The sequence below is a fragment of the Mastomys coucha genome, unplaced genomic scaffold (assembly GCF_008632895.1).
Source record: "Mastomys coucha isolate ucsf_1 unplaced genomic scaffold, UCSF_Mcou_1 pScaffold14, whole genome shotgun sequence".
NCBI classification, from domain to species: domain Eukaryota; kingdom Metazoa; phylum Chordata; class Mammalia; order Rodentia; family Muridae; genus Mastomys; species Mastomys coucha.
The window spans coordinates 109,856,309-109,884,207 of record NW_022196896.1 but is presented as its reverse complement, the minus strand read 5'-3'; the positions used below and the strand labels follow the sequence as shown (position 1 = coordinate 109,884,207).

General features: G+C 43.2%; 1 protein-coding gene across 2 annotated transcripts in view; it reads left to right on the top strand.

The window, feature by feature from the left end:
• Window positions 1-25,476, top strand: part of Dner (delta/notch like EGF repeat containing) — a 290,910-nt gene extending 265,434 nt beyond the window's left edge. For both annotated transcript variants that reach the window (XM_031368198.1, XM_031368199.1), the window contains exons 11-13: window positions 5,703-5,834; window positions 16,748-16,994; window positions 24,409-25,476. In XM_031368198.1, coding sequence (XP_031224058.1) covers window positions 5,703-5,834; window positions 16,748-16,994; window positions 24,409-24,520 — 491 coding nt within the window. In that variant the 3' untranslated portion in view covers window positions 24,521-25,476. The remainder of the gene's footprint in view (window positions 1-5,702; window positions 5,835-16,747; window positions 16,995-24,408) is intronic.
• The last annotated feature ends 2,423 nt before the right edge of the window (window positions 25,477-27,899 follow it).

The following is a 27,899-nucleotide window of genomic DNA, read 5'->3' as shown; positions in this document are numbered from 1 at the left end:
CTGTCACAGCAAATCAAGGCCCCATTGCTATCCTTGCAGCTTGTGGCTATTGATAACCTTGGTCACTAGCTGAAGTGTTTGTTAGATTTTCTCCCACTGTTTCACTCTCTCTCTTTCCCATGCTGCACTGTGTGGAAGGAAATCACTCGGCATTGTTTACCCTTAATGATGGGGCTATGCTCCACAGTATTAGGGTGGGGTTGCTAAAGGACTATTTGGAATTCTTCCCTGTGAGAGATTTGTTTATTCTCTGCCATTTATTAGTTTGTTCAATCATTTAATTGAATCACTGAGGACTCATGGGTACTTAGTGTATGGTTTGTGTTACAGAACAACACTCTTTAGTTTATTTTATTGCTCACAGTGTTCCCACTTTGGGTACTGGGAGGCCTTTCATTTGGCTCCTGTGCTCCTTCTACGTATCTCTATATGGGTGTGGGCGTTGCTGGTTTGTTATGTTTCAGGCCTTGCATACTTTCTGATGTTTTAAGACTCTTCGGTCTCATCTTGTCTATTTCCTGCCCTATCCTGGAGTCATCCATTTCTCCAAGGTCCCCTGGCTCCTTATTGGAGAATACTAGAAGTAAATTTTAGACACTAAAATTACTTGTTGCCATTAGGATATCATCACTTTTAGATATCCTAGAGCCTCTTGGCTGACAAGGAAGTATATGTATGTATCTAATACTATATGTGTACAATGTGTGCAAATGATGCATGTGCATCCTACCATGCACCTATCTGGTCCTATGTTAAGTTTAATGGAGGCTAATGGTAATGTCCCAACTCTAATCCAGCACCACAGGGATCATTCTGGTTATCTCTAATTTATCCCTAACTCCCACACACCAATAGCAACCTAAGTAGTTTCCACTATCCAACATCCATTCGATACATCATTCAATTCCAATATTTGCCAGAGCAGTATCAAACTTGCTACCTTGTGTTCTTTTAAGCAATCCCTTTTCCAGCTAGACTATAGGGCCTGCTTACAGCTTATTTAGTTTAGCCAGGCCTAAGCAAGCAGGGTGGTTCAAGCATATAAATCTCAGCACTCCAGAGGTGGAGGCAGGAAGATTACAACTTCAAGATCGTCCTTGGTTACATAGTGAGTTCAAGGTCAGTCTAGGCTACATAAGACCACATCCATATCTCAACACGGACAGCATCCTAATGCAACTCATTTCCAAAGTTGTTAGGTCAGCATCTCAGCTTCTCCAGCCCTGCCCTTCAGTGAGGCCTCTCTGGTCTAGTTACTCTGCTTCCCCAACTGTGTCCCTTTATGGAATTTTCCAACTAGACATTATTTGTTTTTGTTTTTTTTTTCCTTTTAAATTTTGTTTCATTAGTTCCAAAGGCCATCTGTTTCCTTTCATCGAACTGCTTTTGAACCTTGGTCAAAAATCAGTTGGCAATGTTTGTGTGGGTCTGTTTTGAGTTCTTCCTTCTTTTTTTGTTGATCGATGTGTCTGTTCAATTGCCAATACAGCCTTGCTACCTAAAATCTACTGTAGCTACGTGACTTTTAAAAGTGGACAGGTGGACTCTTACCATACCGTCTTCTCCTCCTCCTTCTGGTCATTGTAACGAACACTGTGAGTCATGTGGCTGGTTTTCATAATGCCAAACTTTTTATGTTGATCATTTTGTTTGACCCTCTACTGTAGTAGTTGTGGTGTCTTGCTGCTAAGATGGGATGCTCAGTAGCTTCACTGAGGCACTCTGGGTGGTGAACCTTGAATTCCTCCTCCTATGATACAAGTTTGGGAGATTTCTGTCTCTTCCCCCTAGTGGCTAGGCTTTTAGAATTCAATGCACACTTGCTTTTTAAATAGCAAACTCTAGTGAGACAGCATCAAATTGGGAGACAGCATCATACTGGGATGGGAGACAGCAAACTTTAGTATTTCACGTGCTTTGCTTATCTGTCTTCTGCAGCAGCATTCCCAACATATGGACAAACTCCAGCTTTTGTTTCCCTTAGTTCAGTAAAACCACTGTGGTTAGGATCGGGCTGCTGGTCGACCTCAGGGGGACTTGTGGCATGCAGCTGCCACACTTGGCTTCTTGGCGCTCTGGAAGGCCTGGTGTTCAGTTCTTCAAGGAGTTTTATTTTTCAAATATTTCATTCAGACTTTTAGTTTATAGGGGTGGCTAAGACAGATTCCCGTGGAAAAGATCTAAATAATGTTTTTTTGAACCTTGCTTCACCTATAATAAAATTCTATTGAAATATTAATGAACACGTGAAAGCGCCTGCCTGGGGCCTGCACATGTTCAACAGTAGCTACTGTGGTTGCAGAGATTGTCATCAACTCCTTTGAGCATGGACTCTCCTAATGCCAGGCTTTACTAACAGCAGTGATTTGGGATATGTTTTAGTAGTTTTATATGTCCCCATTTACCCAAAGAAAGCATCACAAATGAGTCAATATGGCTATAGCCTTCTCTAAATACTACCCAGTCTACAATTTATCCACCCTGCCTCTTACAAAGTAGTAGATTGAAGGCTGGGGAACTGGCTCAGCTGGTTAAATGCCTGCCATGCAACCTGAGTTTGGACCTCTAGCGCCTATGTGAGAAATGGTGTATATGTCTGTAATCCTAGCCCTGGGAAAGGGAGGGCAGAGAAAGAGGGGCCACCTAACTTATTGGCTAGCCAGTCTAGCTAGTTTGTGAGCTCTCGGTTCAGTGAGAAACCTTGTATCAAAAAATAAGGCAGAGGCTGGGAAAATAACAGCACAACATGTTTTCCAGAGGATTTGCTTTGATGCCCAGCACCAACATGGTGGGTTATATCCATCTATAATTTCAGTTTCAGGACACCTTCTTCTGGTGTCTTCTGGCACCAGGCATGCATGTGGTACACAGACATACATGAAGGCAAAGAACTCATACACATTTTAAAAAAAAAATGGAGTGTGACAGAGGAGGACATCGAATGTAAACCTCTGCCTTCCACGTGTGTGTACATTTACATACACATGTGTGTACATGTGTATGCAGAGAGAGAGAGAGAGAAAGAGAGAGAGAGGGAGAGAGAGAAGAGAGGGAGAGAGGAGAGAGAGGGGAGAGGGAGGGAGAGAGAAGAAGGGAGAGAGAACGATAGATTAAGAAGGAATTGTGAAAGACTGCAAGTTCAGGTCCTAATCGCCAGCATCAGTCCAGGAGAAGTCGTTTTTGCATCTCTTCACAAATGCTATTCAAGAATAGCAGTCATGGAAGAGCACTGAGTTTTGTTTTGTTTTGTTTTGTTTTGTTTTTTTCTAACTCAGGTGAAAGAAAATAATAAATGAGTCAACTAGAAAGACAACTGTCTCAGGCTCACAAAAGCTCGAATTCGTTAAGGTGACCATTAGTAAAGACACACATAGCTAGTACTAAAAGCTAAACCAGGACAAAATGCGTATTGACTAAGAACAACATCAGCATGTTGAAACTCACAGGAAGACTGATGTTTGGCCGAGTGTGGTCAGCCCATGCCTGCCATCTCAGCACTTGAGAAGCTGAAGCTTGAGGACCACAGTGAGTTTATGGTCCCATTGTACACAGAGGGTGTGGCATCACCTTTGCACTTGATGGAGCAGAGCAGGGTGTTGGGTTTTGCCCGCTGTGAAGGTTGGGGAGAGCCAGGCTGTTTCTATCGCTATTGCTGTTTAGGTCATAGGGGTCTCATTTCCAAATCTGCCTGTGTTATCAGCTGATGCAGGCTATTGTGTAGTAAATATCTCCGCTAAGGCTGGCTTCCTAAGTGGCGCTGATGTGTTTATCTGTGAACATGTTTGATTTTTGCTTTTCAGCCTTTCTCAGTAGGCCCTGTGGATGTGCCTTACCACCAGTCTACCATGTAATGCCATCTGCGATGGTGTAGTTTATGCCCTGTTTTTCTAGAAGTGATAACCCTGCTGATACACAGGGACCATGTTTTAAACTGGTTCAGTAAGACAGGTTAGCATGAAGGATCAAGTTTGTGTCCTCTCTTTTGATGTAAAGTGTATTTATTGCAAGAAACAAATTCGCCTCGTCCTGACTTATATGAAATGATTATAATCATTTTAGGATAACTCTGAGACAGTGGGCATTTTGTTCGACAGGTTTGACTTGACATAGTCAAATGCCACTTATGCAAAGAGTGCCAAATGGAACAGACATGAAATCTTTCTGTGTGAGATTTTTCCTTTAAAATGACTTACAAGTAACATATGGTGGTTTTATAAATGTGAAGTAAACCAATAGCAGTTAGAAAGGCAATTTAATGCTAAATAAGCCTGGAAGTGCACTGAGATGCTGCTTTCTGAAGATGGGACAAATGCTTGGTTCTGGTATTAGTTGATTGTGGCGATGACAGTAGTGTTTGTTGGTTGGTTGTTTGTTTCATCCCTTTCTGTGTTTATCTAAGCAAATGAGGGTTTATTTTTTCTCTTTTCTGTTTTTTTTTTTTTAAATTTTTTTCTTTAAGAGAGATTGCCTTGGTGTGAAGTATCCTCTTCAGCTTCAATGAGAGGCCCTTAGGTTTAAGGCATGGATTCATCTTGTATCAGTTGATTGTGACGACTGTGAAATTGTTTAAGAGTCTTTGTTCATGGAGCTTTTGCCAGCAAGATACTTCCTATATGGGGATGTTTGGATCACAGTGATGTTAGCCTGTATGCTGGTTTGGCATGTTACAACAGGCTCTGTGGGCAGGTGAGGAAACCCAGGATGCTGGGTGGTAGCAGGGTCTGGCTGTCTTCATTGTAGGGGAAGAACAGATTGGAGTGGATGTGAGCATCTTTTGGGCCCACATTTCTCAGAAAGAAGTGTGTCAGATTTGGGCTAATCTCATGTTTGTAACTGTCGCTTTAGTGGGGCTTGAGGTCCCCACTGAAATTTTCTGTCCCTTTCCTACCGAATCCAAGCATTAAGAAAGGAGATTCAGGGCTGGCAAGATGGCTGACTGCTCTTCCAAAGGTCCTGGGTTCGGATCCCAGCAACCACATGGTGGCTCACAGCCACCTATAATGAGATTGGATGCCCTCTTCTGGTAAATCTGAAGGCAGCTACAGTGAACTATGCCAGAGTGAGCAGGCCAGAGCAAGGGGGCCGGCAGAGGTCCTGAGTTCAATTCCCAGCAGCCACATACATGATGGCTCATGGCTATCTGCACATCTACAGTGTAATCATACACATAAAATAAATAAAATAAATCTTTTAAAAAAAAAAGGAGAATCAGTTGTCACAAAGGACTTGTGAAACTGGGTATTCAACTGTGTCCACTAAAAAGTCAATATCTAGCCTAGCAAATCCAAACGCTTGACTACAAAATAATCATGAACTGTGAGTGTCCTGCTTCCTGGAGCTTCATAAAAGGGCATGAGATTTAGCTTCTGGCTCCAAAGTAAAGTAGACTTTAATAATATTGAAAACCTAAGTTTGCCTTTTAGGTCAACCTCAAAAGGTTTAAGATGTAGGAAAAGCTTTGCTTCTTCATGGGCTCTTCTTAATAGTGTTTTTTGGTTACTCAGTTTTTCCTTAAGTAAGAAGTCCCTGGTCTGCAAGGGAGAGTTCTTCACTTTGTATAAGTAGGAAGTTGGGCTCTGTAGCTGGAAGGTTGTGACCAACAGCCAGGGATCTTGTTTGCTTGTGTATTTGTCTTGTTTTTCAAGGAATTCATGGGGGATAGAGGTATAGCCCATCACTGTTAATGTTCTTTATCCTCCTAGGTGAAGAGTGTGACATTGACATCAATGAATGTGACAGCAACCCTTGTCATCATGCTGGCACCTGCTTGGACCAGCCCAATGGTTATACCTGCCACTGTCCTCATGGCTGGGTGGGAGCAAACTGTGAAATCCGTAAGTATCTCAATTGACTATGGATATTTCTTTCAGCAAGAAGAAGGTGCTAACTATGACCAAAAGTCCCTCTATCAATGACCATGGCAAGGCTCAGAGGGACCATTTCAGTCATCCCTGTTGGCAGAGTCCCAGTAGTTCTTTTTTCTTTTGCTTTCTGTCATGCCCAGTCCTTGAGAGTGCATCCAGCCTTTCCACTGGGATGAGAGTCTTCAAATGTCATCCAAAGTTCACTACTACTTGGTCAGCCAAAAGATGTGCTTCACAGACAGCCATTAGAATACTATCAAAAAATGCAGCCTCTCTGGAAACTCTAAATAGCAAACCAGGATTTGAATTCCCTCTGGCTTTGTGTTTTCAAGTGTCTTTGAACAGAGTAGGTTCCTTCAGTTGCTTGGAGAAAAATCCAGCAAGGATGAATGCGAAAGAAGAGCTGAAAGGCACTGGAGCTGTTGGTGAACTGACTGACATTTGGAAAAGTCAGGATCAGAGTCTGATGTCCTAGAGCAGTGTAGCTTCCTTACGGAGGTGACCAGCCCTAACACGGGCTTGTGTTTTTATCTGTTTTGAAAGCAGACAAATATTTCCCCATTGTAAAACATTTTCTTACTTAAATATGGCAGTAAAATTTCATTTGATCCAATCAGGTGCCTGGAGAAGTGCTGCCTCCCAATTCCAGATGATTCTTTTCACAGGAATGGTGTTCAAAGAGTACTTCTTTCTGGATGTTCTCACTGCTGACTCTAGTCCTTGATGGGGAGATGGCTCAGTCAATAAAGTGTTTTCTGGATGAGTATGAAGACCAGAGTTTAGATCCTTCTTGCCTACATCAAAAGCCATGTGGGGTGGCATGCATTTATAATCCGAATGCTTTGAAGGCAGATGCCATGAAGATCCCTGAGGTTTGCTGACCAGTTATCTTAGCCAAGTCGGTGACCCACAGGTCCCAATCAGAAACCCTGCCTCAGAAACAAACAAGCAAATGAACAAACAAACAAAACCCCAGTAAAACCAAATCAAACCAGGTGGCCTCCTGGGACTGAATTTCCCTGGTCAAGCTGTGGTCCCGTCTATCTTTGACCCAACTGTTTCAATTCCAGTTGGTTCTATAAGGTGGTCTGACAAGGTGTCAAAACTGTGCTTAATCTTTTTTTTTTTTTTTTTTTTTTTTTTTTTGATAGACAAGTTCTTCTGGCCACACCAGGGCTTTGGGCTTTGCTTTCCAGAAAGAGATTCCTGGGGAACTTACAATTCCTTAGAGTCCACTGCTTTTAATAGTATGATAGCCAAAAGAAAAGACATACTATCTCTCTTTAGAGTATTATCTTTCTGCCAGAGTGGTTACAGTTTGTTTTTAGACATCCATGTTGCAGGATTTGATATGAAATTTCCTAAAATATGTCTGTGCCCGAGACGACTATTATAAACAGAATAAAATGAAGAGCCAAGATAGTGTTTGGTAGCCATGCATAAATACCATCTTGGCACCATAACATCTTGGCTTTCGTTACTCTTGAAAGGGTAGCACACATGACTCCATTTTTGTTGGCTATAAGAGATGGTCTTACTATGAAGTTCAGATTGGTCGGACCAAGAAGTTCAAAGTTTACAATCTTCCTGCATCAACCTTTCGGGTAGTATTTGCTCAGCATGACATTATTTCCATTCTGATAATTTCCCCTCTTATCTCTGAACAATCTTCCATGAAGACATACCCTCGAACACGAGAAGATGAGTCTGTTTGTGATCATTCTCTAAATTTGTATGACATTTGAAGTTGTTATTTTTGTCAGTGATGAAGATGTATTATTCTACAAAGAATCTAAATTTTGTTTCAAGAAGAGAAGCTGAATTAATGTATAAGGAACCTCGTGCAGAGGCCTTCTGTGTGCTGATGTTAACTGTTGATGCCTCCTTTGTATGTTAAATATATTTATGTTCCTCTTTATTACACAAGTCTTTTAAAATACAAATTCAGGAGATGTTCTTCTCTGGTCATGTCCACTTGGTTCGAAATGCTTCTTATATTTGAATGTCTGATTCTCTCCTAGACATAGGAAAATGTCTGCTGTAATTTTGTTGGCTACCTTTGCTACGCTCATAGTGTTTCTCTCAACCCTGTCAGCCCATGGACTTAGGTTTGGTCTCTTGAGCAAATCCTCCAGTTCCTAGATCTGTGGTCATGCTCTTTTAATTAATTCCTTTTCTGTTAGAGATGTTTGATTGTAGTGTTTCATTAGCCTTGTCTCCCCACCCCTCAGAGAATTTCTTCCTGCTATGATTGTGGCTATTGGTCATGCATTCCTTGTGATTTTACATTTTATTCCTTAAGGATCTTTTGTCTCCAACATTTCCATTTGTTTATTTTTTTTCAGAATCTCAATTTTTTTTTGCTGGGACTTTCTTCTGTGTTGCCAACTTTCTTCACCCTCATCAATGATTTTCTCATTTACTTTCCTGACTCGTTCCCCCACACCCTATTTTCTTCAAGGCTGACTTTCCACTCCAGGCCCTGGACTGGACTCCTCTGCTTGTTTGTATCTGTTTACAGATCACCGATCATTCTTACCAGAAATATTTTGAAATCATCACCTGGTACTTTAGCCACTTAAGTCAGTCCAGTGGTTGTGGAGTTTGGATCACTTGGGACAGTCATGTGCCTTGCTTTCTCATATTCCTTATACTCCTTGGTTGTAATTTGTGCATCTATTAGTTTGGATGTTTCTTCTGTGTGGGGGGTCATATGTTGTCCTTGTTATTGAACAGCCTACCCTGGAAGGCTCAATTTCCAGTATAACTAGGTGGGAAGAGAACAAACTGCTTTTAGAAGCAACTACATCACATTATATAAAATACAGAAGTAAACTCAAAAATCAAATACAGCCCATCAACCTGTCACTGATGACTATAAAGCTGAAAATGTAGAATATGGCATGAAGCTAAATATTATTTGTAGTAAAGAAGTGTGAAATAGTGAGTGAGTGAGTTAAGGGAATGAGTCAGAGAAATGGTAGGAAAGGGGGAAAGAAGCAGGATTAAATAAGCAGAAGGAGAAAGAAAAGGGGGTGGGTAAATAAAGCTATAGAGAGGACCAAAGGAAAGGTAAAGAAAAGGAAAATAAGAAGTGATTTCTCATTCATGACAAAGTTCAAAAAAAGATAAGGAAGATGTAAGAAGAGGAGTAAAAAATTAAAACATGAGAATATTAAAAGCAAGAAAGTCAAATACTATAAAATATAGAAAGAAATGAAAAAGGAGGAACCAGAGAGGCTGAAGAGAGAGAAAAATAGAAAGAAAAGAAAAGCTTGCCTCTATGTGGACAAACTTGTAGACAGAATTAGATGAAGACACAGAGGGGAATAACAAATAAAAAACTCTTAAAAATACAACAAAATGAGACTCATCTAAATGCTCACATTGTAAGGGGTTGGGGTGGAATTGGTCAGTTGATGGGGGTGGGGAGTTGGCTCAGTCCTTAAGTCCTTAAGTGGATGCTCTTTCAGAGGACCCAGGTGGTTTTGTTCCCAGGACCTACATGCCAGTTCACAACAGTCTACAACGCCAGTTATAGGGAATCTGAACCCTATTTTGGCTTCCATGAGCACCACATGCATGTGGTACATCTACACAAATGCACGCAAAACACCTACACACATCTTCATTAGAGTTTCTATTGCTGGGACAAAACCCCATGACCAAATAGCAAGTAGGGGAGAAAAAGGTTTATTTGGCTTACACTTCTACATGCTGTTCATTACTGAAGGAAGTCAGGACAGGGACTCAGACATGGTAGGAACCTGGATGCAGCAGCGGATGCAGAGGCCAAGGCAGAGGGGTGCTGCTGGTTCGCTTTCCTTACTTGCTCAGCCTCCTTTCTTAAAGAGGCCAGGATGACCAGTCCAGGGATGGCACTGAGGCCAGGATGACCAGTCCAGGGATGGCACCGAGGCCAGGATGACTAATCCAGGGATGGCACCACTCACAAAGGGCCAGGCCCTCTCTCACTGATAACTGATTGAGAAAATGCCCTACAGCTGGAGCTCATGCAGGCATTTCCTCTACTGAGGCTCCTCCTTCTCTGATGGCTCTAGCTTGTGTCTGGTTGACACAAAACCAGCCAGCACAACACATAAAATAAAAATCTCAAAAAGGGGAAATCCCAAGGGTTACCAAGAAAGGACAAAAAGATGTGTTGGGCCAGCTTATTTCTTGGTCCTTAAAAATTTTAGAGTGACAGTTCCATGCATGGGGGCGGGTGTCAGTTAAATTGTGGGCTTTAATTAGTGAGTCTGTCTGCTGTCTGAAGAGTATACTTCACGGAAGCAATTTTCCTTCTTTCTGTAGCAGGGACCTTCCTCTGTTGGCCATATTCAGCTTTCCATTCTGTTGGTTGGACACACAGTTTCCCAAAAATCCTTAGGTCATAGCCCTCAAGTGGCTAATGTTTTAGTTGGAGATGCTTCCCAAGTACACAGGATTATGGAAGGCAGCCACAGCACCAAGACTGGTACAGGCAGAAGCCCATCTTTGTACTTTAAGGACCTCATGTTTTTGAATCACCTTGCTGGAGGAATGTGGTGTGGGAATCATGTCGACCCCTGGAACTTTAAGAGTTCTCAGACTCGAGAGCTGTGGAGGACAGATGGGTGGCTTTAGAATTTGATCAACTCACTGGCCTCAGTTTAGCATTATCAAACCTGGGTCTTTGCTCAGCGGATAGACCCTGGATACAGCCAAAGGCAGGGCTGTCTCTCCATATGCACTTCCCAGCCTTAGCAAAGCCCTCTGCTACTCCTCTTCTTTAGTTGTCATAGTCTGCTCCTCCATTCCCCCAGAGTTGCATCTCCAGGCCTTCCTCACCCAGGAACAATGGCAGGCTAGGGCAAGACTCCCTGATCTGTGGATGTTCTCTGATACCAGGATCCCACTGTAGCTCAGTTTGTTTGTTTCAGTTATTGTATGTGTGTGCATGTTTTGTCTGCATGTACCCAACATAGATGGAACTCTCAATAAATGCCAGCCTAAAATTAATAACCAAAATAGTGACATTCACAGCAAGTACAGTTTTCTGCCACCCCTCTCACTGGGGTGCTTTATTAATGGCATCTCCAATTTATTCCTTATAGAACAGAGCTCTGGATCTCCTGCTTGCTCTTTCTTGGTACTCCAAGGTGACCCCTACTTAGCTGTAGCACCTCATGCATCCAGCCACACAAGCCATGAAAGTGAGAGTGAAATTTCATTCTCTCCCTGACAAGCCTCCCTCCCCCATCTAATTCCATCCCTGATGTCATATTCACTTGTTCAGCGACTCACACTGTCTCCACCATCCCAGGCCAAGCCACTACCTGCTCTGCCCCATACTAGAGTAGCCCCTGAACTGGCTTCTATACTCAGCCCTATGGCAGTGGTTCTCAACCTTCCTAGTGCTTCGGCCCTTTAATACAGTTCCTCGTGTTGTGGTGATCTCCCAATTGTAAACTTAGTTCCATTGCTACTCCATAACTGTAATTTTGCTACTGTTATGACCCATAATGTAAAGATTCGATGTGCAGGGTATCTGATAGACGACCCTGTGAAAGAGTCACTTGACCCTCAATGGGGTTGAGACCCACAGTTTGAGAACCACTGCCTCAGAGCCAGGCACATCTTCTCAGTGCATATGGAAACATTCAAACCCTCGAGCCCAGCCATGCCCAGTACTATTAAAATAAAAAATCCATCAAGACCCAAGGCTCTGCTAGTTGCTTCATGAGCCTCAGTGGCCCACCCCAGGGAGGTACCCCTTCACTGGGCCTGTCTGCCTCAGCCTCCTCACACTGGCTTCCATTGGTCTTATGTCCTACTCTTCTGCTCCAGCTCTGAGCCCATTCTGCTGTTTTGCTTGGGGTAGTCTTCCCTCTGCTCTCCCTCACCCCTGCTTTATGTTGAGTGACCCTCACTGTGCAAGCTCTCTTGACTCTTAGTTAAATGATCACTCTGTCCCCTCCTCTGTTTCAGTACAGCTTGCCTGTGCTGCCTTGGCACACCTGTACTTTCATGATTCAGTGACATTTTGCTGACACTAGTATCTGTCTAAAGACCTAAGCTTCCAGGGCTCACTTCTCCCTAGCTTTCTCCTTCATGCTTTATCACAGCACACAGTAGACACTCACATCAGAGGTGTACTGCAAATGGTTCTTTATGAAGTAGTATGTCCCACTTCTATCTTAGTGTTCCATTGCTGTGACAAGACACCATGACCACAGCAACTCTTTTTTTTTTGTATTTTTGAGACAGGGTTTCTCTGTGTAGCCCTGGCTGTCCTGCAACTCACTCTGTAGACCAGGCTGGCCTTGAACTCAGAAATCCGCCTACCTTTGCCTCCCAAGTGCTGAGATTAAAGGTGTGTGCCACCACCACCCGGCCACAGCAACTCTTATAAAAGGAAATCATTTAATTGGGGCTGGCTTGCAATTTCAGAGGTTCAGTCCATTATCATCACAAAGGGGAGTGTGCCAGCAGGTAGAGAGACATCATGCTAGGGAAGCAACAGAGAGTTCTGTATTCAGATCTGCAGGCAGCAGGAAGAGAACAACTTTGGGTCTGGCTTGAGCATCTGAAACCTTCAAGCCCACCGCCCAATGACACACTCCCTCCAACAAGGCCACACCTCCTAATCCTTTGAAGTAGTGCCAGTCCCTATGAGATATCTTCATTCAAATCACATCCATTAATTGTCTGAAAATCAACAATGACTGCCAATGGAAAACATGACATAATTTTATATTTTACCTTGTGGTTGTAGGCAGCCCCATAACCTTAAGAATTGTTTACTTATTAAATGACATCATCACAAAAATGCTCCTTTTAGATGAGTAAATTAGCCAGTCTTGCTGTGTTCACCAAGATAAATGATGAAATATTTACGGACAATGTACTTTAGAATAAATTATGCAAATAAGTTGAAGTCTAATTTGGATAGATTTGGTTTTGTCACCAGCTTCCCTGTTTCACTGAGAACAGCTTCTCTACCTCACTCCCAGCAGTCCCAACATGTTCAATGTAAAAGCCCTTCAGGAAGCACAGAAACTTCAGACAAATTTAAACACAAATGCAGACGATCCTTGAGACTTACGAGTGGGACATTTATGAAATTTCCCCCAAACAGCTCTTGAGCTGGCAGTCCTGGTTGCACACCTGCTGGGACCCATGAGATAATCCCATTCAGTGTGCTCAGGTTTAAGATTTCTTCTCCAAGCTGGGCTATAGCCAATCCAGTAAATGGTTCATGCAATGGGACTCTGGGGATGTGGAAAATCGTCATCTTACGCTGATGGAGCCTGGATGGAGGGTGGCATTTGCAGCCACCTGGCAAGAGAGGGCACATTCACTGCCTTTCAGACAGAGGGTTAGAGTGTTAGAGTACACAGATCCAGGCTGGCTACTAAACAAATTAGCTTGCAAGGCAGCCACCTTCACGTCTGTCAGGAACATTTCAGAAGACAGGAAAGATGAATTTAGCTTTAAACTTGAGGGCACATGATGAAACCAAACAGGGTTTTGTTTATCTTTTTGTTTTTGTTGTTGTTGTTGTTTGGTAAGAAATTGTGGTAGAATGCTCCTTAAATGTCTAAACACCTTGGAATGCAAATGCTGGTGTATATGGAGGGACATACAAACTGTGGGCAACTCATCCCATGTGGGACAGTGCCGTGTGACCACATAATGAGGTATAATGCTCTTCTCACAGTAGTTCTCATGTGTGAGGGCAACTCATCCCATGTGGGACAGTGCCGTGTGACCACATAATGAGGTATAATGCTCTTCTCGCAGTAGTTCTCATGTGTGAACGTGTACGTATACACAATCAAGATGATGTACATGTTTTTATATATATATATACAGAGCATGCATAAAACTCAAAAGCCCATGAAGAACTCCTGTGAGGGCTGGAGAGATGGTTCTGTGGATAAAGGTACCTGCTGCTGAGTCTAATGGCTCAGGGGGCATCTCCAGGATACACATGATCAAAGGAGAGAACCGACACCATGCTGGAAATAGTCCTTTGACCTCTATACATGTGCTGTGCTGTGTGTGCGCACACACACACACACGCACACACACACGCACACACACAAGTGTCCCTGCCCATCAGATCTGAGCACTCAGTGATGAGCTGGAATGAAAACCACCCCTGGCCACCCTCATGTTGATGCTAAATGGATGAAAAAAACACGTTCTGTTGAGCCTTGGACTCCAGCCTGCTGCTGAATTTTGAAGCGAACGAATGCTATAATACTTGGAAACCAAGTGAAGCGCACTTACTTTTTCTGCCAGAAAACAGAGGAGTCTCTCCAAGGAGGCAGTAGCTCCTGCCAAAAAATGAAAAATTAAAAAAAAAAAAAATAAAAGGGCTCCTGACTTGGGGACTGAACCTCAGTTCTGGTTTCACAGAACACCTTCTGCCATCTGTGGAGACGATTGCTTTGCGGTGTCTTATGTTGCTTTCCTTGTCTCTGGGTCAGCTTGGCTGAGGAATGAACACACTAAAGGTCAGGTAGCCTTCTAAGCTCCCTCTGCTGCCTTAGCAGCTAGGCAGGCAGTCTTGGATGAGAATGTCAAACCAGCTGTCACAGGTCTCTATGGGATATTTAGGGATCGGGTGATCTGGCTGCACATTCATAAGATTCTTTATTCACCCCCATTTCTTCAGGCATTCTAGAAGTGTCCAGACCAGAAACAGGGGCTACTTCTCCATTAGGATGCTAAGGAATGCTTCTGCAGGCTGGCCCCTTGTCTGCCTCACCACTTGTCCTCTCCTTCAGGGTGTAACTTTTCAGGGTCAGGAATAGTCAATTCTGAGTCCAAGATCATGGAGAGTGTAGCTGAATGCATGGCGGTGCTTTCACAGAACAAGGATATTGAAAGATGTCTGGAGGTGTGTTTTTGTGCCCACCGTTCTCTGATTCCCAGATCTAGACACCAGGAAAGTGGTGACCCTGCAGGGTAATGGAGGTGGCCATGTGGTATGACTATAATAGAGAAAGCTCAGCTCCTTTCGACTTGCAGTTTCCTTTCGCATCCTGTTCGTATTAGCTAGACATTTCCATTTGTATGCAGGTCTACAAACAGAGCATCATATGACGTTACCAGCCAATGCCAACCCCAGAAGCAACATCCAGTTCTTCCACTTTTGTTCCTGCTAATAGAGGCTGGCAGAAGGTCAGGGGCAGCCGATGGTCTATCATCCTCTGCTCTGAGCATCTGCCTCATGGGACAGTGTGCTTTTCCCCCCCTTCCTTCTCCCAGCATCTCAGCTGTTCTTCCTAAAGGACCACCCACCAAGTGCCTTTTCTCACTTTACCTTTTCAGTTTCCTCGCTTATGCTCACAATAGACCAGCTGGATAGACACTGGTACTTCCCTGTAGCCACGGAGAACAGAGGCTCCGGAGATGGATAGAATGTTAGAGTTGGGGATACAGCGAACTGGTGTGATCCAAGGGTCCATGCTCTTTCCACTGCTGTGTGGAGGTTCTCATCTGGGCGTTTATACCAATAATGTATTATTTGTTTCCTGATCGCAGAAAGAATAGGTCATTATTATTAAAAGGGTTGAAAAGTATACAGAAGACACTGAAATCACTTACAACCCTGTCCTTTGGAGGCAACCATTGTAGAGGCATGCTGTGGACACAGACCTCAGCTCCTGTTTTGGCTCCACTACAGGGACATCAGTTGCCTAGGCTGCCTCTCTTGAGGGGGTAAGGGGCGGGGTATTATACATGTTCTGGTAGTTATGACTAAATGAGTTGTTCCTAAAGAGCTTAGCCCTACTAGGGAAGCCATGTAAGCTTGCTAGTTTTATGACCCTACTCTGAGTTTTGTCTTTTTTTTTTTTAATTGTCCACATAACTATTTTAAACTCACTATGATTGCTGGCTCATTATACCACATGAGTAGGTCCCCTTTGACTGTATTCTTTGATTTTGTTTGTACCGTTTAATGAATATCTGTCTGTCTTGCTAGAGTTGAATATTTAGATTGTCTTCCTCCTTTTGACTCTTGTAAAAATTATTTTGGTATTGGTGGGGCGAGGAGAGGACATGAGAGTGGGGGAACTTCATCTTTAGCTTCAACATGTTATTTCTTTTTTTAAACATGTAAAAGAAGTCTGAAGCAGAGTGATAAGCCATTAGTAGTTACTGGCTCTGCGAGGTAGGTGCATGACACCTGAGCTCATTTTCTGAAGTGTTTGTAAGTGTGTCACACCATTATCGTGTTCATAGAGCTTTGCACATTTACAGAGCTCATTCCTCAGCAGGGAGTCTAAAGTCGCCATATCTGGGATGATGTTCTACCAATAAGTCCACAAGAAGGGTCAAGTGCCTTTTTCCAGCCTCTCTTTCTGTCATTTTACAGGAATACTTGCAACAAGTAGAAGAACTGTATTTTGAGAATGATGAGGGAGTTACTTTTCTTGTTGTGACTTAGTGCCTGAAGGGAAGTAACTTCAGGAAGGAGGGGATTAATTTGGTTCTCTGAGGGGAGACCATGGATCATGGCAGGGAAAACACCTGCAGTCAGGAAGCAGGGTGTGAACAGTAAGTGGGGCCGGGGGATAACACCCCAAGCCTACCCCTTTCCCCAGGGATTCTAGACTTTTCTAGTAAGGCTCCAGCTCTTAAAGGTTAAACATTCTTCCCAAACATCACCATCCACTGGAAACAAAACTCATGGTCCTTTGGTGACATTTCACATCCAAACCGAAGCAGATGCATTCTTATTTTTTTCTTTGGAGTTTGTCAGTGACCCTTAATGTTAAAGATATTAAACCTTGGCTTGGATGAATCACAGAAAATAATCCTTCCCAGTTTAGATGACCCTTATGTGAAGTTAGTGCCGCAGCATGTTAACTGCTACCATTCTGCAGACCTGCAGTGGAAGTCTGGGCACATGGCTGAGAGCCTCACCAACATGCCTCGGCACTCCCTCTACATCATCATCGGAGCCCTCTGTGTCGCCTTCGTCCTCATGCTCATCATCCTGATTGTGGGCATCTGCCGCATCAGCCGCATCGAGTACCAGGGCTCCTCCCGGCCAGCCTATGAGGAATTCTACAACTGCCGCAGCATTGACAGTGAGTTCAGCAATGCCATCGCATCCATCCGGCATGCCAGGTAAGCTCTGAGGGTCTGCAGTGAGGGAGGCATCACATCTGGGCTCCAGAGTTATGCTATCATTAGGACTTCACAGCCACACAGGGGGTGGATCTTAAAAAAAAATGAAACACCTGCTGAACAGGGCACTGAAGGCAAAGTACTAGCCCACTTCAGGAGCAGCCCTTTAAACCCATGGCTCGTTTTATTGTCATTGAATGTATTCATTCATTTAATTTGCATAGATCTACAACTGTGCACATGTGATTCTTCATCACAGTGCATTGGAGATTTTTAAAATGTGTATGTATGGATGTGTGTGCGTATGCATGCATGCATGCGTGTGCGTGCTCGTGTGTGTGTGTGTGTGTGTGTTCGTGTGTGTATGTGTGTGTTTGTGTGTGTGTGTTCATGCGCGTGCATGTGTGTGTGTGTGTGAAGATTAGACAACCACCTGTGCCATCCTTAGGTTTCATCCTGTGTAGTTCCTTTGAGACAGACAGGACCTGCAACTCAGCAATTAGGCTAGATTGGCCAGCCAGCACGCCCCAGGCATCTTCTTGCTTCTGCTTCTCCAGTCCTGGGATTATAGGCCCATGCCACCATGCATAACATTTTTAAGTAGGTTCTGAGATTGAATTTAAGTCCTGTGTTGGCAAGGCAAATGGTTTACTGACAGAGACATCCCTTCTTCAGTCAGACATTTCCTTTCTTGCTTTCAAAACAGTCGAGATGAACATAAACTAGTCTCTTGGATTTCAGGGCCTACAAGTCACGGTAAAGAGCTGCCATCTGATGCTTATTAGGGTTTGTGTTTTAGAATCCAGTGTCCTTTCCTAGCGGAAAGTCAGGAGTTGGTGTGGTAGAGCAGTGTGACTGAAAGTCTCATTACACCATCCACTGACTATATTCCATCTGGATCCCTCAGTTTTCTATAAGCAAAGTTCCCTCCATGCCCCCTGCTTAAAGAACATGGCAAATTGTTAAATTACAGACACTATTTACTTCTCCCAGATCTTTCTAACATGTTGAGAATGTCAGCTAATAGCTCACCGACTTTTGTAAGGAGTATTATCATAAAATTAGTAGCAGAAATTCTTTCTCAAGAATTGATAGAATAATCTGAAACATACAATTCAGAAAGTCAGTGTACTGAGTTTAGCTGGGAGCACCCTCATAGAAGCAGGGGAGGGGAGATGGGATAGGGGTTTCAGGGCGCTGGAAGGAACTGGGAAAGGGGATGACATTTGAAATGTAAATAAAGAAAATATCCAATAAAAAGATTTAAAAAAGAAAAGAAAAGAATATCAAAAAAATAAAAATAAAAATAAACATTTTAGGCTTTATTCATGTGTGTGTGTGTGTGTGTGTGTGTGTGTGCGTGTGTGTGTGTGTGTGTGTGCCTGTGTGAAGATGCATACAGAGTCTAGAAGAGGGTGTTGTATCCCCTGAAGCTGGTATTACAGGTAGTTTTGAGCTTCCTGGAGCCAAACTCCAGTTCTGTATAAGAACAGCAAAGATTCTTAACCATGGAGGCGTCTCCAGCTCCCTGAGGTTAGTCCTAAGAGTGGGACCCGTGGAAACTGTTCTAGAATGATCTTTATTAGGATGATGTATCAGTAAAGACACAAGTAGGCCCCGAATCCATAGAGTAGCAGCAGGAGAGGTTCAGAGTCCTCCTTCCCCAAAGGGAAATTCCCAAATCCGAGTTTCCCATCTTATAGTGATTTGGTTGCAGCAGAAACAGGAATAGCGTCTGGGTCCAGGGAGAGGAGCCAGAGATAGGAATTTGGATTGGATGACTTGGAGCATCTGTCTCAATGCCTCAATGGGAGCTGCACTGGGTGGGGTTGCTTATGGCTTTAACTGAGGGGAACTAGTGGACTCAGGACCCATCTACATGGTTACTCACTTGGGTGTGTCAGTTTGGGTAACTGAGCTTCCAGGAAGCCCAGGACCAATCCACACAAACCCCACCCTAAGTGTTTATTCAGGTCCCTCCTTTCACTTCCGTCTCTCCAGCGGGCCCTGGCACATAGCAATGTCACCCAAATCTGAGGTCTGACATGAATGCGTAATCTCAGTTTGTGTTGGTATAGGGTGTTATATCTTGTCCGAGTCCCTGCATATTATTAGCTCAGTACGTGGTCCCAGCCAGCAGGACTAGTTCCAGCATACCAGTTCGCCAGGGTGGAGGCAGAGGTTGCAAAGAGGGTAGAGAACTAACAGGTTTCCCTGGTGTTGAAGTCTCCTCGGTCTCTTGTGCTCCCAAGAAAAGTTTAGCTCATAGGAAGAAGCAAGAGCCATAGCTTTATTCTTAGATGTTTGGAAAATCCAGAAATAAGATGCTATCTCAGAGAAACCTGTGGCTAAGATCCTTTGTGATTCTCCCAAGGAGAAGAATATGGTATTTTAGGCCCAGATCATTTGAGAGGGATGCTTTATTACGTGATGCCTACAAAGCCCGCTGGCAAGATAACTGAAGAGACATGGTTCTTATTTGTAGCCTTTCTTTATCAAAATGCACAGTGGATAGTCCTAGCCAGCTAAGTCCAGTGTCCTCCAGTAAGTCCAGAGGAAACATTTGACAGGAGAGTTGCTTTTTCCCAAGAATCTGGAATTCAGGGGTAACTTCTTGCCCAAAGGGTTCTGCAGCTACAACCTGATCCGCAGTCTGCTATGAAGACACTGCAGCCAGACCTCTGGCAAATTGGCCTTCTTTGCTCTCGATTCCTGGAAACTCTAGGAAGAGCTTGGCAAAACTTAGTCCTTTTGATGTTCCCTTCTCTCTAGTTTCCAAACATGGCCCCGCAGCAAATGCCCATTTCACAGGCTGTTTCCTGGATGCTAGCCTGTACATGATACTGAGTTGGAATGACCACAGCCAAGTGGCCACACAGGATACATTCCAACTGGGTCACCTCGATGACCGTGAGGGACCAGGGAAACATCTGGTGCCTCGGCTGTCAGCCATCGGTCGGATTGAGAAGGCATCCCCTCTCCTTTGTCCCAAGAGCCACCTGCCTCCCAGCTGCTATGCTTACAGGCAGGTAGAATTGTCACTCATTGTCAGCATCAGCAGGAGCAGATCTTTGGTTCTCCACATCCCGACAGTGAGATCATGTCTTGGTGGCTCATGGTGCTTAGGGAAAGGAGAGTAGACAAACACATCCTCTTGTCTTCAGATAACTCAGACCTTCAGAGTCAGGCCTTGCATCTGATCATACCCACCTGCCATTCTTTAAGCTCTTGTTTTTTATAGTTTTCAGGGAACTTTGGACTGTAAGAATGTGCTCTTTCTTCTGCCTTATTTATGACTGGCTCTAGCTCTTTTGTTCCTTCAGAGAACAAGTTAGGTGCACAGGACTTGTTACCAGGTATGATGTTTTAAGATGCTGGTGTGATATCGATATTCTTTTTTACCGAGACCAATTAGGGTGGCCCAACTGTAGCTTATTGACCACATATGGCTCGGGATAACTCTACATGTAGTCCAATGCAAAATTGTAAGCTGAATTAAGACATTATATATACCTGTGCCTTTTTGTTGGTTTGTTTTGGTAAATTGTGTGGTTTTGAAGTGTGAACTTTGTAGATGACAGTGTAATATGGAGAAGCAAAAAGGTAGCGTATCTCTCTTGAGTGCATCTGGAATGGCCAGTGTTTAGGAAACAATACCTGGCCAGGTTTTGAAAAGCAAAAGAGATATGCAGTTAGCATTTCAGTATGGCTGTTAATGGGCATTCACCTGCCACCTTGAGAGGTGTAGGAGAGTCAAAGAAAGCCTTGTCAACTTAGAGGCACTTAAAAATCTCAGTGACTGTATCATATAAACTGTTTTAGCTACCGCACTTGGGATTGACCGCTTTTGAAGCTCACTCAAGGAAACAAGAGTTTACACTAACTAGGGAGCTGAAGTAGAGGGATGGCAGCTCCTGGTCTGCTGGTCCCCTCTTCTTGCCTTAGGTGTGTTAGTCTAACTTCAACCAGCTTTTATCACCAGCATGACACTTCCTACACATGCAGATGACTTCACTGGTACTGTGCCACACAGCCAAGCACCTGAGTCTGGACACAAGGCAAGGTGCCCCATTCACTCAACCTCTCTGTACATGTGCAAGCGAGTGGGCCTAGCCTTGGACTCTCCCGCTCAGTGGAACTGCAGTATTGCTTCTCAAACTTCCCTTACCAATCTTTGGCTCAGGTTCATAGTCCTTGGACTTACTGCTTCTTAATGAATGAATGGTGGGAAACAGAGACAGCTGGTTTTCCAGATTTATTTATGTATTTATGTGTTTATTTATTTATTTACACTCCAGATTTTATCCACCCCTCAGTCCACCCTTCCACTGTTCTACATTGCATACCTCCTCCCCATGCCCCTGTCTCCACTCCTCCCACCATACCTGACCTCTTAAACTCCCTGGGGCCTCCAGTCCCTTGAGGGTTAGGTGTATCATCCCTGATTGAACCCAGACCCTGAAGTCCTCTGCTGTATGTGTGTTGGGGGCCTCATATCAGCTGGTGTACGCTGTCTGTTTGGTGGTTCAGTGTTTGAGAGATCTTGGGGGTCCAGATTAATTGAGACTGCTGGTCCTCCTACAGGGTCACCCTACTCCTCAGTTTCTTTCAGCCTTCCCTAATTCAGAGGGGTCAGCTGCTTCTATCCATCAGTTGGGTACAAATATCTGCATCTGACTCTTTCAGCTGCTTGTTGGGTCTTCCAGAGTTCAGTCATGCTAGGCCCATTTTTGTGATTGCTCCATAGCCTCAGTAATAGTGTCAGGCCTTAGGACCTCCCCATGAGCTGGACTAATAAGGCAGATTCATTTTCAAATGGAAACCATATAATAACATGTAGCTTTATAAAGATGTATTAAGCCTGTTCAGTTGTTCATATTACCTTTTTTGGGGGGGAGGACAAACAGTTGATTACTTTAGTCAGCTAGTGTACATAATTCATTCGCATATCAAAGTTCCCACAGGAAAGCATCCCTAGACTAGGCTAGGACTGAAGAGGCTCTGTTATTAGCGTTCCTTCCAAATCATCGCTGTTATTACAAATGCATCTAGCTATTTTATGAGAAATAGTCTGTCAGCATTTTCTTACCTTAGAGTCACCTCTCATGTTTCCACTTGGGAAGAAGTATAGAATTCAACAAGTTTTATAGCATGGCCACTTTTCCTAGCCTAGGATTGCATGGGTCTCATTCATATAAACAGATTGAGGTCCGACCCCACATCCATGCCAACCCAGTTTGTGGGTGTACTGTAAGGCCTCTTGCAGTTTAGAAATGATTCCACTTAGGGTCTTTTTTACCGTCACAGGGGTCACTGTGGGTCGATGGTGACCAAATGTGTTAACTCTGATCCTGTTTTGCTTGGTGCCCCTCTGGCATGGTCATGCCTTTGCCCTCTTGAAGGTCAGCGGATTTTAAGTGAATTGGAAGGCACCTGATGAAAGTTTAAAAAACAGAGATCATTTCAGGCATGGCGACAACCCACACCTGGAACCCTTGGACTTGAGAGGCTGAAAGGGAGAATTATCAAGAGTTTGAGGCTAGCCTGGACTCTAAATTCCAGACTAGCTTGGGCTACAGAGTAAGACTGTGTCTCCAGCCGTCTTCCCAAGCCCAAACCAAAGCTCACTTGAAGAGTGCTCTCTGCTCTCATTTACCACCTGATGCTACTTCTTACCTTTGTATGTGAGAAAGCAGACACTCAAAGGGAAAGAGGAGAGAGAGAGAGAGAGAGAGAGAGAGAGAGAGAGAGAGACAGAGACAGAGACAGAGAGACAGAGAGAGACAGAGAGAGACAGAGAGAGAGAGAGAGAGAAAGAGAGAGAGAGAGAGAGAGAGAGAGAGAGAGAGAGAGAGAGAGAGAGAGAGACAGAGAGGGAGAGAGAGAGAGAAGAGGACAGAGGGAGGGGAGCCATGGTAGATAAACACCTCTGAGTCCTTGGGGGGTTATTTTAATCTTTTCAGAATTTAAGGTGATTGTTTTTTAAATCTCTTTTTCATGAATCCCATTGGATATAAAGTAATTTTTTTTTTTTTTTTAAAAAGTCATATGTGAGAAGAAACTATGGTAGTTTCAACTTTGGGGAAACTGAGGTCTCAAGTGGGAAGAGACCACCCAGAAGTTGAACTTACCATGTTTTAATAACTGCTCTCTTAATACTGGCTTGGCAGAAAGTCTTGCACTTGAAGTTTTGACTCCTCTGGCTTCTGGGCATCAGTCCTGCTGCCCAGGAGACTTTGATACAAATAGATCTGTTGGGACAATAGCTTGGTACTCAGAGAAAAAGAATGCTCCTGGGGGCTGAGAGAACTGAAGGGTAGGATGTGATGGTGATCCCGGGCAGCATTTGTGGACAAACGCCTCAGGATTTTAGGTCATTTCTTTCTGCTGAGCTTTTTGTGTTGGGAATCTCAGAGGACAGCAGAGCTTTTCCACCAGGGGAGAGGCTGTCTGAGTGCTGCCTGGGGACCATTGCCTGCCATTGTGTATGCTAGTCACGAGAGCGGATGTAAAACAAAACTGCCATTCCAGATATTTATGGGTCTTGATGAAAAGGAGAAATCAATACTTGTTTTCTTAAGTCTGCTGTGGAGCTGTCCTGCTGCCTGGTTCTCTAAGATTTAACTAGGATGCTTTATCATGAATCCAGTTTGCCTCCTGAACTAAAGACTAGTGTTTCTTATCCTTCAGTGCTAATGTCAGGATGTCTCAAATTTTTGTATATGATGAAGTATATACTTCAGAGTATTTTTGTAGTTCCATTTAACTCTTGAATGCTGTTCTTGTATGTGTGTAATGTATGTATGCATATGGGTATGTGAGCATATATATACTTGTATGTGTGTCTATGTTATATGTACATGCATGTGTATCTGTGAATTTATGTGTGTGTATTGTATGTAGGGTATGCATGTGTATATATGTGTATGTGCATATGTGATGTATGTGTTATATCTAGGTATATGGGTGTATGCATGTGTATATTACATACAGAGGTGTATGAGTATGTGTGTGTGTGTGTGTGTGGTGTGTGTGTGTGTGTGTGTGTGTGTGTGTGTGTGTATGTGTGTATGTGTAGATCAGAGGTCCATGTGCAGCTACTTTCTTGTGTTCTGCCTACTAATTTTTGAGACAGGGTCCTTCATTGAACCCAGAGCTCCACTCAGCTCAGCTTACCAATTTGCTGGGCTGGGTTACCAAGAGACCTGGGATCCACCTGTTCCCCTCCTCGCCTCCAGCACTGGGTTATAGCAGCACTCCTACCCCAGTTTTATATAAATGTTGGAGGGTCAAGCTTAGATCCCCATGCACAGGCAACAGCTACTTAATGGAAGTTATTCTTACCACCTACCTTAACTAGGACTTGGAGTCCAATCCTCATGTAACCAAGAGTCCCCTGTGTCTGTGATTTCAGGTTTGGGAAGAAGTCTCGGCCTGCAATGTACGACGTGACTCCCATTGCCTACGAGGATTACAGCCCTGATGACAAACCCTTGGTCACACTGATTAAAACAAAAGATTTGTAATCTTTTTTTTTTTTTGATTATTTTTCAAAAACTATGAGATACTAAGATCGTTTAAATATTTTTAAGAAAATTAAAAAGCTTAAGAGAAGTAAAATGTTAGCTGCTCAAGAGTTTTCAGTAGACTATCGAGGAACTAATTTTCTGCAGCTTTTAGTTTGAAAAACAGTATTTTAAAAAAACCAGAATTTGTGAAATCCGTAGACCATGTTTTAATGTACTTTCAGCTCTCAACACTGTATACTTCAATAAGTATGGGCTCTCTTGACAGTAGACCCACCATAAGACCCAGATGGACTTCTGTGGTTGTTACAGAATAAACCTTACATAGGAAGAGTTTCTTTTGACGTGTGATGCTGGCTTTCTGAGTAGAGTTAGGAAAATAAATAGAGTATGATGCATAATTCAGTATAATCGTTACTTAATATGACGTGGTGTCTGAGATGTTTGTTTTGTGAAAAAAAGAAAACTAGTTAAATTTGTAATTCTTAACCTGAATGAAATTAGCCTCTGCCTTATTCTGTGCATGGGTAAGTAACTTATTTTCTGCACTGTTCTGTTGAACTCTGAGGAAATGTTGTTATTTCCAGTTTGTTTTAGTTGTTGGTTTTTTTTTTTTTTTTTTTTTTTTTTTTTTTTTTTGTATCAGTCCTTGACCTTGTAAACATAAACAAGGAAAAGGTCTAGGGAGGCAAATACTGATCAGTTTCAACCTATAGTTTTTCCTTTAAAAGTCAAGTATTTTCCTTTTTAATTGTGAGTGGATTAAATTACGTTGCAGGTGTTTCTTGCTAAGAGGTAGTGACATGTAAGAGGTGCCGGTCCCTTCTGTAGTGTTTCTTATAGTGCACATTTATTTATACCCAAGACGATTTTTGTGACTGTATTTGATTGATATGTGCTTCTTATGATTCTTGCTAATTTCAAAGAATATTGAATAAATGTTAGCAGGTCGAGGATTTACTTGTCTCATTCTTTAAAAAACTAAAATATAAGGCTTCAGGTCTGATATTGGTTGTCAACCCAGCCAACTGCTTATTACATTTAAGAATCCTGAGTGATAGCTCATGGGTTTGAGTGTGTCTCTGAGAGGTTCATGTGTTAAAAGTGTGATTCCCCAAGAATTGATATGGGACCTTTAAGAGGGTGAGGCTTGGAATGAGGTCTTTAAGGCACTTGGGAGCCTTTGTAAAGGACTAAGGTAGTTCCTCCCATGAGAACCCACTATGAGACAGCTCAGATCCTAAATGGTTTTCTGGCTTCCATTATAGACATAAGGACTCCTATTATTAAGGCACCAATCAGCATGGTTCCTTCAGAGAACACTACCTGATCTTGGAATTTGAGCGTCTAGATTCTGGGTTAATTAGGTCCCTCTTTCTTTATAAAACTAGCTTACATTGGATATTTTATTTCAGGGACTAACACAACATCTCTATAGCTAGTACAGGACCATTTCCTGTACTCTGGCAGTCTATAACTTCCTGATGGATAGTGTTGTTTGTCAATATAAAGAGTGGACAAGAATCAGAGAAATTCTTCTCATAGCCATGAATCTCCTCATGAGATACAGATTGTATCAATGTTGAGGTACAAGAAATCCAGAGATATGTCCACTCATAGCAGACAGGACCTTAGCCTCAAGAAATGCCTTGCTGTTCTCCTGTGTAGGTGGAAGAAAATTGCCTTGAGAACAGCTTTTGGTCCTTGTCCTTTAAAGCCTGAAGGCAGTGCAGAGTCTCTGTGTATCCCAGTTTCACTTTTCTCCAAACCGTGCATTGAAGTCTCACTATCATTTTGGTGACTACATCTTGAACTTCACATGGAACCATTTGGTATGGTCAAAAGATGTCTGGAAATCAGGCGGGAGGGTGGGCATTAAGGAAAAATTAATTTCAGATGCTGATCCATCCCTCTCTGCCCTCAGAACATCTGTCCCTAATCTAACAAGTGACAAAGCAGTACACCTACACTCTGATTATTCAACAACACAGCACAATATGGTAATATTTTAAGTGTTTGAAAATAAAGAATAAATTATTAACTCTATTAGTTATATAACTGCTGGAAACATGCAACAGAGTTGTTTCACATAAAGACACCTTGAAGGATAGACAGGGGAGGGTCTGGCAGTGTTGGTTCACTACAACTCCATTTCTGTTTATTTCCCTGCGACACTCCAGGGCAGTGTCCACAGAGTTGCATGTCCTCTCAGGTCATTTCCACTCTCAGTGATTTTTAAAATTCTCTCTCTTTCTCTTTCTCTCTCTCTTCCTCTCTCTCTCTCCTGCAAGCCCCAGGAATCTACATGTTACCACTTCTTGCAGCACTGGCCTTATGGGAAAGTGAGACTTTACCTAGCTTTTACCTGGTTGCTGGGCATTCAAACTCAGGTCCCCATACTTGAGCAGTAAGTGTTCTTACTCACTGACCATCTCCCCACCCACGATGCATAATCGCCTCACTGAACATTGGTTCTGGGTTAGGCAGATATAAACAAGTGCCACATGAAAGGCTCCCAGCTTCCAAGTTTGGCTTAGTTCACACCAGCCCTTCATCCAGTAAGAAAATACATATATAATTACCCATCCAAGAACATACTGAAGGGAAGATGAACTCTGATCTGTGGTGATGTATTTACAGCAGAGTCGATTAGCACTTTGCTTTCCTCATTTACTTGATAATGGCCCTGAGACAGTAACCATGGGTGCTTAAGCATCACAAGTTGGAAAAGAGATTTTGATAATGATGGGAGGGCGGATTGCATGTATGTGTTCCTTACCCCCAGTATATATAAAACATTCAGCAGGTCTTTTGTTACTATGGTTGCTGATATTCTTATTTTTAGATGTGGCTATTATCACAAAGTAGGTTAACATGCCCTTTCTGATAGCAAGTGCTTGTGTCCCACAGTGTGTCGTGATGGAGATAGTGCTGCAGGAGGGAGCATCTTCTCCAAGGTGTCAAAGCTTCCATAACCATGCTGATGTCGTTACTGAACTACCTGGGAAGGCAGCATTTGATAAGCAGGACTCACTGTACTCAGGACCGCAGACGCTTGCAATGGCTTCTGACTTTGTGGACTTGAATTAACCTTATTCTATTCATGGGCTTCCATGAGACTTTATGTGCGAGCATAGCTGTGATGTACAAATGATGTAGTCCTGTCTCCACAAAGCTGTGTAGACGGACATAACTTTAAGTCTATAAATGGTGCAGCCTGTCTCCAGCACACTGGGGAGGGCTTTTCTAAGCTCTCCTTTCTTGCAGTGAAGTGGCACCTAAGTCAGAACCTGAAGAAGGGGAAGAGCTTACTCAGGTGAAGGGTAGGGAAGATGTGTAAAGCCTCAGGTGAGCTCATATTCCGAGGAGCTCAAGGACA